Raw genomic sequence first — 17,512 nt, forward strand, 5'->3', positions numbered from 1 at the left:
ATTGTTTTAAAGGCACTATGAAGAAATCACTCCGCCATTTCCTGGTTGCTAAAATTCTAATAGCTTGTCCAATTTCAATTTATGTGACAAACAAGCAATTATAGTGTAGATAATCATTGTACCATCTAAACCGCTATAAATAATATTTTCCGTAACCAAAAATATTGTATTTTCAAATGTTTGAGACTGGTGTACAAAACCAAAAGTAAAAGATGCAAAAACAAATCTTAAGAATGAGAAGCAGCAGAAGTCCTGTCACAGGCACTCTCATGTCCCCTGAAAACCGGAATTTCCAGTTTTTGGCAACTCTGCAAAAACTAATGCCCCTTCTATCCGTATTCCACCTCTACCTTCCCGCTGTACTGACTAAAGCAATGTAATCCAGGCCTATACAACAATTGTGTTAAACATAACATAAACATGCACTAATCTTGCCATGGATTGTTTTCCTACCTTTGAAATCTTTCACCTGCCAATCTGCATAAAACAAATACCAAGTAAATAGAAAACACAGAGCCTACAATTTAAATTGTGTGGAAAATATATGTAAAGCTTTTTTTTTTTTTACCTCAAAGATTAATGCACATTTGTAATAAACATACTTAGGTAAATATATTGCAAACCAAACTGTAAGAAATGAAGCATGATTGTCAGTGTTATGTCATATTACATGGTGATGAATGTTCATTAATTACCTTTAATTCGTTTTTTTGTCTCTGTTGGATGGAAAACATTTAAGTTAGTGTAAAAAGGTGAATAAATTGATTAACACAAAGTAATTCCCTAATACCCAGCTTACACTACATGACTTTCAAAATCGTAACATCGTTGATTCTCTCACATTAAACGACCATCTTTCCTGTAGTTTTTTGTCTTGCCAACGTAGTGGTGCGCACATTATGTGGCACAGACGACGTGTGTGTCGTGAACAACATTAGCGTGAGCAACAATAGTGGAATCGGTGGTTTGCTTCAAAATAAAAGTCCCCCATTAAAACTTACAAAGATTGTGATATCATGTCACAATTGGACTAGAGAAGGCTAAACACTGTTGGAATGTTGTTATATAAATTAAACAAAAGGCTGTACATGTCAATATGCACAATAGGTAGGATAGTGTGGTGATTTCCCAACAGTTAAAGTTCCGCAATAAGAGCTACAATGCTAATATTTTTAAAAACTGTTCACAATTGTGTTCTGTGGGTGTCACTGAGTAGACTGATCAAATCACATCAAATCAAATTGTATTTGTCACATGCGCCAAATACAACAGGTGTAGACCTTACAGTGAAATGCTTACTTCCAAGCCCTTAACCAACAAATAGTCTGGGTAGCCATTTGATTAGCTGTTCAGGAGTCTTATGGCTTGGGGGTAGAAGCCGTTGAGAAGCCTTTTGGACCTAGTCTTGGTGCTCCGGTACCGCTTGCCGTGCGGTAGCAGAGAGAACAGTCTATGACTAGGGTGGCTGGAGTATTTTACAATTTTTAGGGCCTTCCTCTGACACCGCCTGGTATAGAGGTCCTGGATGGCAGGAAGCTTGGCCCCAGTGATGTACTGGGCCATACGCACTACCCTCTGTAGTGCCTTGCGGTCGGAGGCCGAGCAGTTGCCATACCAGGTAGGGATGCAACCAGTCAGGATGCTCTCGATGGTGCAGCTGTAGAACTTTTTGAGGATCTGAGGACCCATGCCACATTTTTTTAGTCTCCTGAGGGTGAATAGGCGTTGTCGTGCCCTCTTCACGACTGTCTTGGTGTGTTTGGACCATGATAGTTTGTTGGTGATGTGGACACCAATGAGCTTGAAGCTCTCAACCTGCTCCACTACAGCCCCGTCGATGAGAATGGGGGCGTGCTCTGTCCTCCTTTTCCTGTAGTCCACAATCATATCCATTGTCTTGATCACATTGAGGGAGAGGTTGTTATTCTGGCACCACACGGCCAGGTCTCTGACCTCCTCCCTATAGGCTGTCTCATCATTGTCGGTGATCAGACCTACCACTGTTGTGTCGTCGGCAAACTTAATGATGGTGTTGGAGTCGTGCCTGGCCATGCAGTCATGGGTGAACAGGGAGTACAGGAGGGGACTGAGCACGCACCCCCTGAGGGGCCCCCGTGTTGAGTATCAGCGTGGCAAATGTGTTGTTACCTACCCTTACCACCTGGGGGCGGCCCGTCAGGAAGTCCAGGATCCAGTTGCAGAGGGAGGTGTTTAGCCCCAGGGTCCTTAGCTTAGTGATGAGCTTTGAGGCCACTATGGTGTTGAATGCTGAGCTGTAGTCAATGAATAGCATTCTCACGTAGGTGTTCCTTTTGTCCAGGTGGGAAAGGGCAGTGTGGATCAGTTTGGGCGGTATGCAAATTGGAGTGGGTCTATGGTTTCTGGGATAATGGTGTTTATGTGAGCCATGACCAGCCTTTCAAAGCACTTCATAGCTACATACATGAGAGCTACGGGTCTGTAGTCATTTTGGGAGGTTACCTTAGTGTTCTTGGGCACAGGGACAATGGTGGTCTGCTTGAAACATGTTGGTATTACAGACTCAGTCAGGGACAGGTTGAAAATGTCAGTGAAGACACTTGCCAGTTGGTCAGCGCATGTTCGGAGTACACATCCTGGTAATCTGTCTGGCCCTGCGGCCTTGTAAATGTTGACCTGTTTAAAGGTCTTACTCACATCGGCTACGGAGAGCGTGATCACACAGTCGTCCGGAACAGCTGATGCTCTCATGCATGCTTCAGTGTTGCTTGTCTCGAAGCGATCATATAAATAATTTAGCTCGTCTGGTAGGCTTGTGTCACTGGGCAGCTCGCGGCTGTGCTTCACTTTGTAGTCTATAATAGTTTGTAGGCCCTGCCACATCCGACGAGCGTTGGAGCCGGTGTAGTACGGTTCAATCTTAGTCCAGAATTGTATGATACCCTATATAATGGATCAACAATCCATAGGTAAGGCTGTACAGTGGAATATGAATGTCAAAACGCACAATCGGCTGACTGGGGAGGTGATTTCCAACCTTATTTAGCATCATCTAGTCCAAATAGGGCATGATTTCACTATTTGTATCCGTTTGCATTACTTTCAATTAGGGACTTTTATTTTAAAGAGGAACAGCCGATTCCACTATTGTTACACCAACATACCATGACAGTTTTTCAGAGACAACCATTATCATTTACCTCCACTTGCCAGTAGTGTTGTCCTTTGACAAAACCCTTATTACCTAATACATAGAGACACTCCCCATCCAACCTGACAAACCTTTAGAGGATCTGCACAGAAGAATGGAAGAAACTCCCAAAATACAGGTGTGCCAAGCTTGTAGCGTCATACCCAAGAAGACCTGAGGCTGTAATCGCTTCCAAAAGTGCTTCAACAAAATACTGTGTTAAGGGTCTGAATGCTTATGTAAATGTAACATTTCATTTTTTTTATTTTATATACATTTTCAAAAAATTCTAAAAACCAGTTTTTGTCATTATGGGGTATTGTGTGTAGATTGATGAGGGAAAACTTTTTAAAATACATTTTAGAATAAGGCTGTAACGTAACAAAATGTGGAACAAGTCAAGGGGTCTGAATACTTTCCGAATGCACTGTAATTTAACTTGTCCAACGTCTTATGGTCCAAAGTTCAGTATAACACAGTATATTTGTTCATTGGTTCCTGCACATTGGTTGTATGACCTAATGGTTTTAGCTTTGAGACACAACGTGGAATTGGATCAAATGACCAGGGTCATATTCAGGAGGGTGCGACATACTGAACATTACAGAAATAAATTCAATTATACTCTACCTAGAGGCATGTCTGTTCTACTCAATATATTTTTATCTGAACATACCAGTGTTGTACCCTACTACTGTACGTGTTTATTGACGCAATAGATTAAATGTCTTATAATAACTGCAGTTATGATGATATTGTCATCAATAGGATGTCCTTTATCTTTAACACAGGTCTGTGGCTGAGGTTGATGACAATGACAGCTCTGACAGTTCGCATGGCAGCTCAAAGTCCAGGTGAGCACATCAACTGTCTAATAGTTGCAAAAACATTGATTTCTTCCATATAACTGTCTTAGCTTTTTAAATTAAAACTTATACCCTCTTCATAATGCATTATAAACACATGTATGCCTTATGAGCTATACATAATGCATTACAATGCACCACATACAGTAGGTGGTAATAACTGCTCATCCAAATCTATAACCACATTTATAGAGGATTAACACCAGGCTGTATAGTCCCTTATGAAGCAAAGTGTTGTAATGCCCTATATAATGCTAATTTTCACACCCTCTTACAAGCACTCTACATCTCACTCTTATCTCAGCGGTTTTCACTTTGATGGTCCCTCATGGTCTGATCTTGACCGTGTTGAACTCCTCGGTCTCTCTGGCTTGTGAACTCTCACCTCTCTTCAATGCGGAGCCATTGGAGGTGCGCTGGTACCGGTCCGGTGACTTCAACAAACCTGCCTTGTTGTACAAAGATCACAAGATCCAGGAAGCCCCTGTGGACCCCCAGTACAGGGGCAGGGTGTCTCTAACTGGGGGGCTGGAGAGAGGGAACGTATCACTGACACTGGAGAGGGTCACTCTAGAAGACAGGGGGGAGTATGTGTGCCATGTCAGCAGCGCACAGTGGTATGAAAAGGCCAGTGTCTTCCTCACAGTAAATGGTAAGGGACTGAAGACTGCACTGTGCTTGTGTAGACAGTGTGGAATGGGTAGCTACAGTTCCTTCAGAAAGGATTCACACCCCTTGACTTTTTCCAAATGTTGTTGTTTTACAGGCTGCATTTTATATGGATTAAATTGAGATGTTGTGTCACTGAACTACACACAATAATCCATAATGTCAAAGTGGAATTGTGTTTTTAGAAATGTTTACAAATTAATTAAAAATGAAAAGCTAAAATGTCTTGAGTCAAGAAGTATTCAATCCGTTTTGTTATGGCAAGCCTAAAATAGTTCAGGAGTGAAAATGTGCTCAATAAGTCACATAATAAGTTGCATGGACTCACTTTGTGTGCAATAATAGTGTTTAACATTATTTTTAAATCACTACTACATTTCTGTACCATACACATAAAATTATCTGTAAGGTCCCTTAGTTGAGCAGTGAATTTCAAGCACAGATTCAACCACAAAGACCGGGGAGGTTTTCCAATGGTTCACAAAGAAGGGCACCTATTGGTAGATGGGTAAAAAAAAAAAAAAGGAGACATTGAATATCCCTTTGAGCATGGTGAAATTATTAATTACACTTTGGATGGTGTATCAATACACCCAGCCACTACAAAGATACAGGCGCCCTTCCTAACTCAGTTTCTGGAGAGGAAGGAAACCGCTCAGGCATTTCACCATGGTGATTTTAAAACAGTTGTATGGTTTAATGGCTGTGATAGGAGAAAACTGAGGATGGATCAACAACATTGTATTTACTTTACAATACTAGAAGGAAAAGAAGGAAGCCTGTACAGAAAATAAATATTCCAAAACATGCATCCTGTTTGCAATAAGGCACTAAAGTAATACTGCAAAAAATATGGTAAATAAAATATAATTTTGTCCTGAATACAAAGCGTTATGTTTCGGGCAAATTCAACAAAACACTTAGTACCACACTTCATATTTTCAAGCATGGTGGTGCCTGCATCATGTTATGGGTATGCTTGTCATTTTTTGGGATAAAAATAAACAGAATAGAGCTAAGCACAGGCAAAATCCTAGAGCAAAACTTGGTTCAGTCTGCTTTCCAACAGTCTGGGAGATAAATCCACCTTTCGGCAGGACAATTACCTAAAACACAAGGCCAATGATCAACAAACAACTTGACAGAGCTTGAAGAATTTAAAAGAATAATGAGCAAATATTGTACAATCCAGGTGTGCAAAGCTCTTAGAGACTTACCCAGCTTACTCACAGCTATATATAATTGCTGCCAAAGGTGATTCTAACGTATTGACTCAGGGGGTTGAATACTTATCTAATCAAGATATATTAGTGTTTTATTTTCCACTTTGACAGTATTTTGTGCAGATTGTTGACAGAAAAATGACAATTAAAAATCCATTTCAATCCCACTTTGTAACAAAATGTGGAAAAAGTCAAGGGGTGTTAATACTTTCTGAAGGCACTGTGTTTAGCTGTGTGTGAGGGACAGACAGAACAGTTGCACTGCAAATATACTGTAATATTCACAATATTGTAGTGAAACGGATATTGTAACTTTAGTTTAAAGGAATAGTTCACAAAATGACATTGGTTTACTTAGTCTGTAAGCAGTCTATGGACAAGTGGCAGTCTAACACTGCTTACAGGGTAAGGAAACCAATATGCCATTTCGTAACTTGGGTGATCTCTCTCTTTGAAATGTAGAGAGAAGGTGGCAATTGTTTATGCAAGTTTAAAGTAACCCAGGGGAAAATGTAATGCACACAATTAAATAGATTCTCACAATCATTGTCCTCACGGTTGTAATTTGCCCCACCTCTCGCCTCATCTGGCCATTAGTACTAGGTGGTACCCCAGTGGTCTCTGTTGCTGAAGCAAGAGGAGGAGGAAGTCAGGTGAACGTTACCTGTTCATCAGAGGGATGGTCACCACAACCTACACTCACCTGGAGAAACAAAGCGGGGACAGAGATCAGAAATGGACAAGAAGTACTCAACACTCCAGGTTATTGCAGACACTAGTCTGGATCATTACTGCAACTATGTTCGGCTGTTTGTGTCTGTCTGTGAATAAGTGTGTATATCCCCCCCTTGCTCTCTGTTTCAGATCCTCAGGGCTTGGTGAGTGTGAGTAGTTGGCTGCTGTATTCTCCCTCAGACTCCGATTGGCTCTCCTGTACAGTCTCTCTGTCTGAGGAGGTGAAGAAGGAGAGTAGAATCCTGCCCAGAGCTTCAACGAAGAGTGAGAATCTCAGAAATCTTAATCAGTATCTCATCATTTAATATCTTAGTCAACTTAACACAATAAGTTAATTATACCCACAAACCAGTCAACAAAAAAAACTTGGACCTGTTGTGAAATGGACCTTGGGCTTTCCTACACGGACACCTACCTAAATAAATTAATTCTTAAAAGATAGAGACTTGGTCTGAACGGACCCAAGGACAACCAGACCCGGTCTGATCCAATCTGAGGGAAGCAGCAAAAGATCTTAACTCGAGCTGTTAAAGCGTGATGGAGAGAGAAACGGAGCCACTCTAGCAGGGGGAGGGGCTGTGTGCGTGTGAGTAATGCGGGTCCAGGCAGGGAGAGAGAGAGAAAAACAGCAACCAAGCCGACTCGCACTAGTTAGACTAACTTCTAGCTGCCATAGATCTTGGTCATTGTAGTCTATCCTTCTCATTTACCTTTTAATTCCGTCATTTTAATTCCATATTCCATTAATTAGATATAATCAACAGGTAACTGACACAATAAAGAACACTTCAGTAAATGAGGGATACAAAGTATATTGAAAGCAGGTGCTTCCACATGTGTGATTCCTGAGTTAATTAATCCTTAAGAGTTGATTGACGCAACATAATACAAAAACACCAATCAAAATCCGTCTAAGATAGAGATCGTTTTTTTGTATTGGCTGCGTCTCAATCCACTACATACGCAAATGCAATGGAAAGTGGTAAACTAATACTCTATGGAAAGATACGACTCTCACAAACATGATGTTGTTCTCCGTCTTGCTCTACGACTCCCACAAGCTCCATGGGACTCGTCTGAAGTCGGTATCATTGAAGTGCCAACTTCTGTGTGTCGCGTTCGAACCGTTTGGGCTACAAACTAATATGACTACTATATGGAAAGATGAGGCTCTCACAAACACAATGGTCTTCTCAGTTTGTACGACCCCCACAAGTGTCACGGGACTCATCTGAAGGTAACCCAGTAGCGGTTTAAAAAATGAATGAAAGTATGGAAGTAATACAATTTTCTCTTTGGACCTGTGTTTGCAATGTATCCAATTTTAGTTTGCGTGGTTGTTGGTGTAGCTTTCTGTAACTTTGTAGCCAGTACGGTCTGCATGTGTATGCGCTTGTTGCGTCATGATTGCAAGGTGTCCCAATATCTTTTCCAACTGTCCCGTTATCTGGTTTTAATGTCCATTCTAGAATGCCCTTCTAGCCAATAAGAAACGGGTATTCAACAATGTTGCTTTCTTATATATCCTAGATATAGTACAGACATGTCAAAACCTTATTCCTTATGATAAATGTTTTTGACTGTCTGTTTTGCCATTTATGAATGTGTTATTCAATGCAGTTCTATGGAAGCAGGTAGCCTAGCGGTTAAGAGCGTTGAGCCAGTAACCGAAAGGTCGCTGGTTCAAATCCCGAGCCGACAAGGTGAAAAATATGTTGATGTCCCCTTGAGCAAGGCACTTAAACCTAATTGCTCCTGTAAGTCGCTCTGGGTAAGAGCGTCTGCTAAATGACTAAAATGCAAATGGACTATAGTAGTAAATGCCAAATCCAATATTTTATCAAATCGTTTCTTTTTTCATACCTAAAGTGTCTTAAAATTCAAATTCAAATAGCAAAATTATCCATGGTATGACCATCTCCATGGTATGACCATGTTAGATCTCAGAAAAGATCAAATTGTGAACCCGCGACCCATATTCATCACATAAAATGTATATGTCATATCTCACAATTGATTGGACTTCCCCAATTTAGTATTTTCACTGTGACAGAATGTTTATTTTTTTCGTAGATTTCTGTTTTTCCACAAAGTTCTATCTAGCGCTGCAGTGAGTGGGGGGCTGCATAACCCTGTGGCATAGCTTTCACTCTAGCTCTCCCTGAGTGAGAGAGGTCTGCACTTTGACAGACAGTCCAACAACGAGTTCGAGGGGTTTAGGAACTTAGACACATTTTCGAAATTTGTCATTATTCCCCTTTAAGACACTTTGTCGGTGTTTCCTTTATTTTGGCAATTACCTGTATCTCCTAACTCGCTTGCCACACGGGGAGGCTCTTTTACTATAGTGATGCTTTTGATGACTTGTGATTGGCCGGCAACAACAGCAAGCTTCACGCACCACTTTCGTGAAAAGCAAGACATTTTCATTCTCTCTCTACGTCACCAGTCGCGTTCGGGTCTGTACAGGTCCTTACGGGCAAATCGGTTATAATTACAAATACCAGAGACCCATGACAACTAGGTCCAACCCGACTTTTCGGGTACAGGTGGACCGGTGAAGACCTCTAACATGTTGTCTCGAGTTACTGTATCTACCAAAAGACAAGATCATAAACTTGGAAAATAAGACTCACTTCAGATTTTAAATACAGATTTCATTAAATGTAAAATGTTTAATGGTTTGATAAATCCTTGTATAGGACATTGGAGTCTTGGAGCCTTCATCACAACTCTGATTATTTTACTGCTAGTCTTTACTGTCATTGGGCTCTTCATCTGGAACAAAAAAACAGGTATGTCAACAAGCTAACATATATTCAATTAAATGTGAACAGTCTATGCAGACGGTATTAAGTGTTGTCTAATCATTTAGGGGCAAATCTTAACTTCCACTTAAGTAACATTTTCACTTAGTCATGCATAGATGTCAATTGGAGACTTTGTGAAAATTCAACTGAAGTGAAAGTTAGGATTTGCCGCTTTATAATATTAGGTTTGATGATAACATTGAAAATATCCCTGATATAATACAATACATTTTAAAAATAAATAACAAAGTAATATTGCATGACCTACCTATATTAATATTAGTTTCATTTTATTTCAGATAAAACAGAGTCTACTGAGAAGCCAGGTATTACTTCTATATGTTTTACTATTGTGTGTATTTCTACACATATTATAACATGATTTTAACATATTTGGTTTCTTTTTTTTGTAATGTCTTCTTCTTTTAATAGAAGAAACAGCTCTTGTCGCAGGTACATTTTGTTTATTATTTAATTATAATTTTATTTAACATTGCTAAGGTAACTTGACTGAGCATTTATTGTGTTTTGTAGTGAAGATTATGTTTGTTGATTATTTTATGTAAAAATTGTGTATACTGTATATCTACAGTACATTAGCTAAATAATATGTGTCACTTAATTAGAAATTGACTAAAATACATTTAGAATTAAACTCAGTAAGGTGGTGTTCAAATTAAATAGATTTTCTATTTTCAAATGGTATTTCTTACTATGACACTCTGTTTCTTATACATCTCCAGGTGAAGTAGGTAAAAGTCAAGTGCCAAATGAAGGTACTGTTCCATTAAATAGTCTTTAATTGAAACAATAACAAAGTGTTCACCCCACCTCTGTTTTCGTTAAAAGCTAAGGCGTGGGCCTGTATAAATGTAACCACTCTCAAATTCATACACAGAGCTACGGATGCAAGGACTGACCATCCATGATATCAAAATTGTAGTTTTAACCTTGCCTGGAAACCCGACGTTGAGTTGCACTGAATTGTACTAAGGGCAGAAATGAGCGTTTGAATCAGGAAAGTTTCCTCTCATGACCTCTACAAGCCAGAATGTAGAATAAAATATATATTTTAACGTACTTTACCACATTACGGTTGTCCATGCGGTTGGCCCTTTTGGCAGTAGAAATGTGAGACAACACATCCACAGGAAAGTATAATTACTTTCCAGCTGAAATAATAAATCAAAATATTATATAAATGTTCTAAAGCAAAAAATATACACAAGTAATACATTATCTGATGAAATTGCTTTAGAAAAGGAGCACAAGATAGGGATGTCCTCTCTCCCCCCTCCTGTTTGCACTGGCAATTGAACCACTTGCAGAAACAATTAGACATGGGTCAGACCCAAAGATAACAGGTATCAGTATTGGTAAACATGAATATAAACTAAACTTATTTGCAGATGATCTCCTGATATACCTGACCAATATAAAAAAACTCAATGCCCCCCTTGCTAAAAATATTTACAGAATACTCTAAAATCTTAGGATATAAAATGGATGTGAAAAAAAAGAAACAAAATAATGGCAAAAGGAAAAAAAAATACTAATGATCTACAGCAATCCTTTAAGTGGACCACAAAAAATATAAAACACTTACTTAATAAGTGACAACAAACAACAATGATATAAAAATAACTTTTATTACTCAAAAATATGAGCAGATCTAATTAAATGGAATAATCTTCCCATAAATCTTACAGGTAGAATTAACCTCTTCAGAATGGCATGGCTCCCAAAGTTTGGATATTTATTCTTGGTAATATCAATTACCCCACTGAAGACATTCTTTAAAAAGTATACTCGGTCATAACAGACTTTGTATGGGCAAATAAAGCTCAGAGAATAAAAAAGAAAGATTAACATCTTCCTTAGTCTGAGGGAGGTTTTAACCTTCTAGACTTGGAATTGTATCAACTCGCCACCCAAGGATTTTACTTTACATATAATTAAATGCACTAGAGGACCAATGCGTACATATTGAAGATAAGCATGCTCATCCCCAGAATCTTTTCCATGTCTATTTTCAAAGGATAAAGCTAAGAACATTAACAACTTCATAGTTAAGAACACTATAACAACATGGAAGAAAATATATCACTCCTGAAAAACACAACCATATGGATAGCTTTTAAGAATTCACCGATAAATTGGTATACATGGAAAACTAAAGGCATAGAAATCGTAAATAAATTAGGAAATAAATGTATTTCCATGACAGAATTAGAAAGCCATTTTTGACTGACCAATGTAGATATTTTCAAATACATGCAACTTAAAAGTTTAATTTCAGAACATTTTGATTTGAAATCTTTTGGACATCAGAGCAATCTTGAGGGAATCCTATTTGAGTCAGTAAAAGATATTCACAATATACACTACCGGTCAAAAGTTTTAGAACACCTACTCATTCAAGGGTTTTTCTTTATTTTTACTGTTTTCTACATTATAGTGAAGACATCAACACTATGAAATAACACATATGGAATCATGTAGTAACCAAAAAAGTGTTAAACAAATCAAAATATATTTTATATTTGAGATTCTTCAAATAGCCACCCTTTGCCTTGATGACAGCTTTGCACACTCTTGGCATTATCTCAACCAGCTTCATGAGGTAGTCACCTGGAATGCATTTCAATTAACAGGTGTGCCGTCTTAAAAGTTAATTTGTGGAATTTCTTTCCTTCTTAATGCGTTTGAGACAATCAGTTGTGTTGTGACAAAGTAGGGGGTATACAGAAGATAGCCCTATTTGGTAAAAGACCAAGTCCATATTATGGCAAGAACAGCTCAAATAAGCAAAGAGAAATGACAGTCCATTACTTTAAGACATGAAGTTCAGTCAATACGGAACATTTCAAGAACTTTGAAAGTTTCTTCAAGTGCAGTCGAAAAAACCACCAAGTGCTATGATGAAACTGGCTCCCATGAGGACGCCACTGGAATGCTGCAGAGGATAAGTTCATTAGAGATACCAGCCTCAGAAATTGCTGCCCAAATAAATGCTTCACAGAGTTCAAGTAACATGCACATCTCAACATCAACTGTTCAGAGGCGTCTGTGTGAATCAGGCCTTCATGGTCGAATTGCTGCAAAGAAACCACTACTAAAGGACACCAATAATAAGAAGAGACTTGCTTGGGCCAAGAAACACGCGCAATGGACATTAGACCGGTGGAAATTTGTCCTTTGGTCTGGAGTCCAAATTTGAGATTTTTGGTTCCAACCGCCGTGTCTTTATGAGACGCGTGTGGGTGAACGGATGATCTCTGCATGTGTATTTCCCACCGTAAATCATGGAGGAGGAGGTGTTATGGTGTGGTGACACTGTCTGTGATTTATTTGGAATTCAAGGCACACTTAACCAGCATGGCTACCACAGCATTCTGCAGCGATACGCCATCCCATCTGGTTTGGGCTTAGTGGGACTATCATTTGTTTTTCAACAGGACAATGACCCAACACACCTCCAGGCTGTGTAAGGGCTATTTGACCAAGAAGGAGAGTGATGAAGTGCTGCATCAGATGACCTGGCCTCCACAATCCCCCGACCTCAACCCATTTGAGATGGTTTGGGATGAGTCGATCCGCAGAGTGAAGGAAAAGCAGCCAACAAGTGCTTAGCATATGCGGGAACTCCTTCAAGACTGTTGTAAAAGCATTCCAGGTGAAGCTGGTTAAGAGAATGCCAAGAGTGTGCAAAGCTGTCATCAAGGCAAAGGGTGGCTATTTGAAGAATCTCTAAAATGTGTTTAACACTTTTTTGGTTACTACATGATTCCATATGTGTTATTTCATAGTTTTGATGTCTTCACTATTATTCTACAATGTAGAAAATTGTAAAAATAAAGAAAAACCCTTGAATGAGTAGGTGTTCTAAAACTTTTGACCGGTACTGTAGGTAAGATATACAATACCTTGCAGAAAGCCTTTCCAACTGACAATCTCTTAGAAAAAAAATATAGACTATTGGAACCAAGATTGAAAAATAACTGATATTGGCACACGATGGAGAGAATGTTGGAACACAACTAACAAAATTACAGTTAAAACTGTACGCTTAATCCAGTATAAACTATATTGTTTATTATAGAAGAGACAAAATTCACAAATTTACAGCACATTGGCAGAGTCATGTAAAACTAACAATGACTCAATAATCCATGCCTTCTGGGAATGCTATAAAGTCCAAAAGGTATGGGTGTAGTTAGAAAGTTAGCTGTCTGAAGTATTACAATGTAAATGTACTTTTAATCCGTCCGTCTGCATATTTCAAGACATGGCATATGAGTGCAGTGAGTTACCCGAAGGGTTGGACGATACTTTTGTCATCAATTATCTTGAAAAACACGGATACTTAAAAACTGGAAATCAACCAATCCGCCATCATTAACACAATGGAAAGGTCAGATGTTTTATTAACTAAATGTTGAAAGTGCGTGGGCGACAGAGAGTAACAAAATGGTGCAGTTTGAGGCCATGTGGTGGAAAGTGATGTGGGCTCTGGAGATGGGGGTTTGACCAGGTGGGTCTGAGCAGGTGTTATGTCATTGATGTTTTATGTGCATTTGTATGCTGACGTTTGTATTGTTTAAAAAAAATAGGAAAGTATAATTACATCAACTTTTCAAAGCGCTGGTAGTGCTTTTCAGATTTCTATCACCTGAAGCATGCGCAGAACCATGTAAACACGTGCACGAGCTCGGCAAGTATGCATGCGTCTCGTGCAGGTATTTTTATCTTGTGCGCATGCTTCAGGTGATAGAAATCTGAAAGCACTACCAGCGCTTTGAAAAGTTTATGTAATTATAGTTTCCCGTGGATATATTGTCTCAAATTCCTACCGCCAAAAGGACTGACCTCACGGACAACCGGTAAAGTACGTTTAAATATACATTTATTCAACATTCTGGCTTGTAGAGGTCATGAGAGGAAACGTTCCTGATTCAAACGCTCATTTCTGCCCAAAGCAGAATTCAATGGAATTCAACGTCGGGTTTCCAGGGAAGTTTTAACCGTGTTTTGAGGCTTTACAGTGTTTGTTTACATTTACATTGTTTAAAAACATTGGAGTAAGTCTTATATTTTGGTCTCTGATGTGGTAAGACAGGTGAACTAAGCTCATGAGGCATTTATAAGTTATTGTCTTCAAGAATCAATGGGTATATATCATTCATTTATAAGTCCAAAAATGAATGTAGCAGCTAAGGATTTAACTTAATGAGTAATGTATCATGCATCGATCATAGAGATCAATCAATATGGTTGATTTATATTATGTATCAATAATAAACTATGTCAATAATCATATGTTTTACTCATGCAGAATGTGGGATGCAAAATGTCAAGGAAACAACTACACAGAAAGATGTACCAAAAGCTAAATTTATATTGACATACCTTTTCATTATTGAATGTTTTTTTTTCTAGGTTTTTAGAACTTATTCACCCCACAAGCACAGTCATTCAGGGTTATTAGCATTTATTGAACACCCATAAGAAGAAAGGTGGTGCAACCCAATGTCTATTTTCAGTTGATAAGATTAGTGGATAAATATTTATCTGATTTGATTTGTTCATTTACAGCATGGGGCGAAGTGAAAAGATTCAAAGGTAGGACACATGATCAAAGAACTAACATAATATCATTACATGGCTGTACCTTCATCAAGTTACATCCATATCAGCAAACCATGTGAGTGAATGAATTCACCAAATCTTATTCTCTTTTTTTAGTGGAAATCACTCTGGACCCAAAGTCTGCTCACCCTAACCTAGACGTGTATGCAAGTAAAAGGAAGGTTTTTTATAAGAAGTCAAAAGAAACTGATGTTCCCATGGCTCTTCATGTCTTTAGTGAGGACAGATTCCGCTCCGGACAGTTATACTGGGAAGTGAGGGTGAGGGAAGATAATATTTTTAACAAAGAGAAACAGTCATGGTATGTTGGTGTAGCCACATACGAAGCCACTCAGTCAAGGGCTGTTGTCCCCTTAACCCCTGAGAATGGTTTCTGGGTTTTTACATATGAAAAAGGTTATTATGTCCCTGGTGACCCTCAAATGCCAGTATCTGGAAATGAAAGCCCTTTCATATTTCAAAGCCTACCAGAATCTGGAAAAGCTATTCTTACAACACTTGGAGTGTTCTTTGATTGTGACCGACAGATGCTTTCCTTTTATGATGCTGAATCAAAGGCACATCTCCACAGTTTTTTTAACGTTGTGTCATCTAACACATTCTTAGGTGTATTCAGCCCTGGGTTCCGTGACGAAATCCCCTTAACAGTTAAATGATTGGATGACAAAGGTGGAAATAAATAATAAATAAAATCCCATTGTGACACTCCGAGACACAAACAGGGAATTCAGCTGCATAGACACATTACACTTGAAATTTGAATCTCAACAACGCTGTTGAGTTCTGTATTGAGTATTGACATAAACTAACCAGATATTGAATTCATTTAATTTTCAAAACTCCAGTGCAACACGTCCAGTCGGTGGTCTATTCAGTGCATTGAACAGACTGGACCAGGATGCCAATAATGAAAAAGACTGACATACCCATACAATTGTGCATCCTCTGACATAGGTGACTGAAGTCTGCTTTTCATCAACATTTAGTAAATGAGTAAGCCTTGGGGGTGTGGTTTGATGAAGAGGAGATAGTGGAAGTACAGACACTCAGACTAAGGGAGGGAGTTTATGGGAGAGGGAGGACTAAGTTATTATTCCCACTCTTCTGTTATTGTTTGTAGAATTCAAAGGTGCTATTTCACATTTTGCCCATAGGGGGCGCAGGGGCACGTGCTACCTCGGATTTGTCCTGTAAAAAAACTACTACTAGCCACCTAGCAATTTTATGAAGTTGGGAACCCACATAGGTTCCCAATCTCCCAACCGCATAACTAGCTACCAAGAAGCCATTTGAGGCCATCAATCAAGTTAGAGTAGCTAACTGCCTTGTTTTTCTAACAATAATATCTGTGTCAATATTGCGTAATTAACTTGCTAACAACCTGTTGTCGTATTCACGTCTGCTGTCATGAAACAGAAACTGGAAACAGGGTATGATGTCATGTAGATTTTTTAAATAAATAAAATAATTACTTACTCAAAATGACGGCGCCGAAGCGGCCACGACTTTACACTGTGGAAGAGGCTGTATCTATGTTGGTTGGTGATACGGATTCGACAAGTCCTTGCACTTTGAAAGCGATTATGTCGAGGTGAATGAAATTAGTAAACAGCAGATATATGTTTGGGGTTGTTGATGTTTGATTCTGTGAAATTTGTGTAATAGCTCTCAGATTAGCAAATCCTGTAATGATCATTTGGTTGGTACAGGCAAGCACATCAGCGGTGAAGCAGGAGCTCGAATGATTGCTCTCTGTCTCATGGAAATAGTTTCAGTGTTTAGCTGTACATAGTCAGCTAACTAGTTGTTATATAGTCAGCTAACTAGTATTGTTTCTACCGATGTAATTCATATGGAAACGGCTCAAGCTGCTTTCTATAGCTATCTAGCTAGTCTGTCAGGCAAGAAAAGTTGTGTGTGGCGGTATATTTGGGCTGCGCTTGAGAAGCGTCAACCTCAGCTGTCACTTTCACTAGCTAGATATACAGAAAACCAGCTAACTAGCTACCAAAATGGATATTAGAGTAATTTGTGTTTATCTGTTGTGCTTAGGTCATGGTTTGTCAAGTTTGCTAGGTACAGATATTCATATGCTATACATTGCCTCATTTTCCTATTATTTGACAGCTTAGCGGTCATGTTAGGGTAGATGCCCGCGCAGTGGAGCTCATATGATATTGAGTTGCAGTGATATATATATTTTTTAATTATTTTATTTCACCTTTATTTAACCAGGTAAGCCAGTTGAGAACAAGTTCTCATTTACAACTGCAACCTGGCCAAGATAAAGCAAAGCAGTGCGATAAAAACAACAACACAGAGTTACATATGGGGTAAAAAAACAAAGTCAAAAAATACAACAGAAAATATATACAGTGATATTTACAGTGT

At 38.9% G+C, this 17,512-nt stretch overlaps 1 protein-coding gene across 1 annotated transcript; it reads left to right on the forward strand.

Annotated features, from left to right (window-relative positions):
* Window positions 1–3,973: 3,973 nt before the first annotated feature.
* On the forward strand, window positions 3,974–14,911 carry LOC311112119 (butyrophilin subfamily 1 member A1-like; the record flags this gene model as incomplete). Its single annotated transcript, XM_084155098.1, has 9 exons — window positions 3,974–4,023; window positions 4,340–4,687; window positions 6,525–6,689; window positions 6,792–6,926; window positions 9,365–9,457; window positions 9,772–9,798; window positions 9,905–9,925; window positions 10,216–10,248; window positions 14,808–14,911. The coding sequence occupies exons 1-9, from the start codon at window positions 3,978–3,980 to the stop codon at window positions 14,909–14,911; spliced, it is 972 nt and encodes a 323-aa protein (XP_084011224.1). The 5' UTR covers window positions 3,974–3,977.
* Window positions 14,912–17,512: the final 2,601 nt, after the last annotated feature.

This window comes from Coregonus lavaretus, assembly GCF_964263955.1.
Source record: "Coregonus lavaretus genome assembly, chromosome: 38".
Classification (NCBI taxonomy): Eukaryota; Metazoa; Chordata; class Actinopteri; order Salmoniformes; family Salmonidae; genus Coregonus; species Coregonus lavaretus.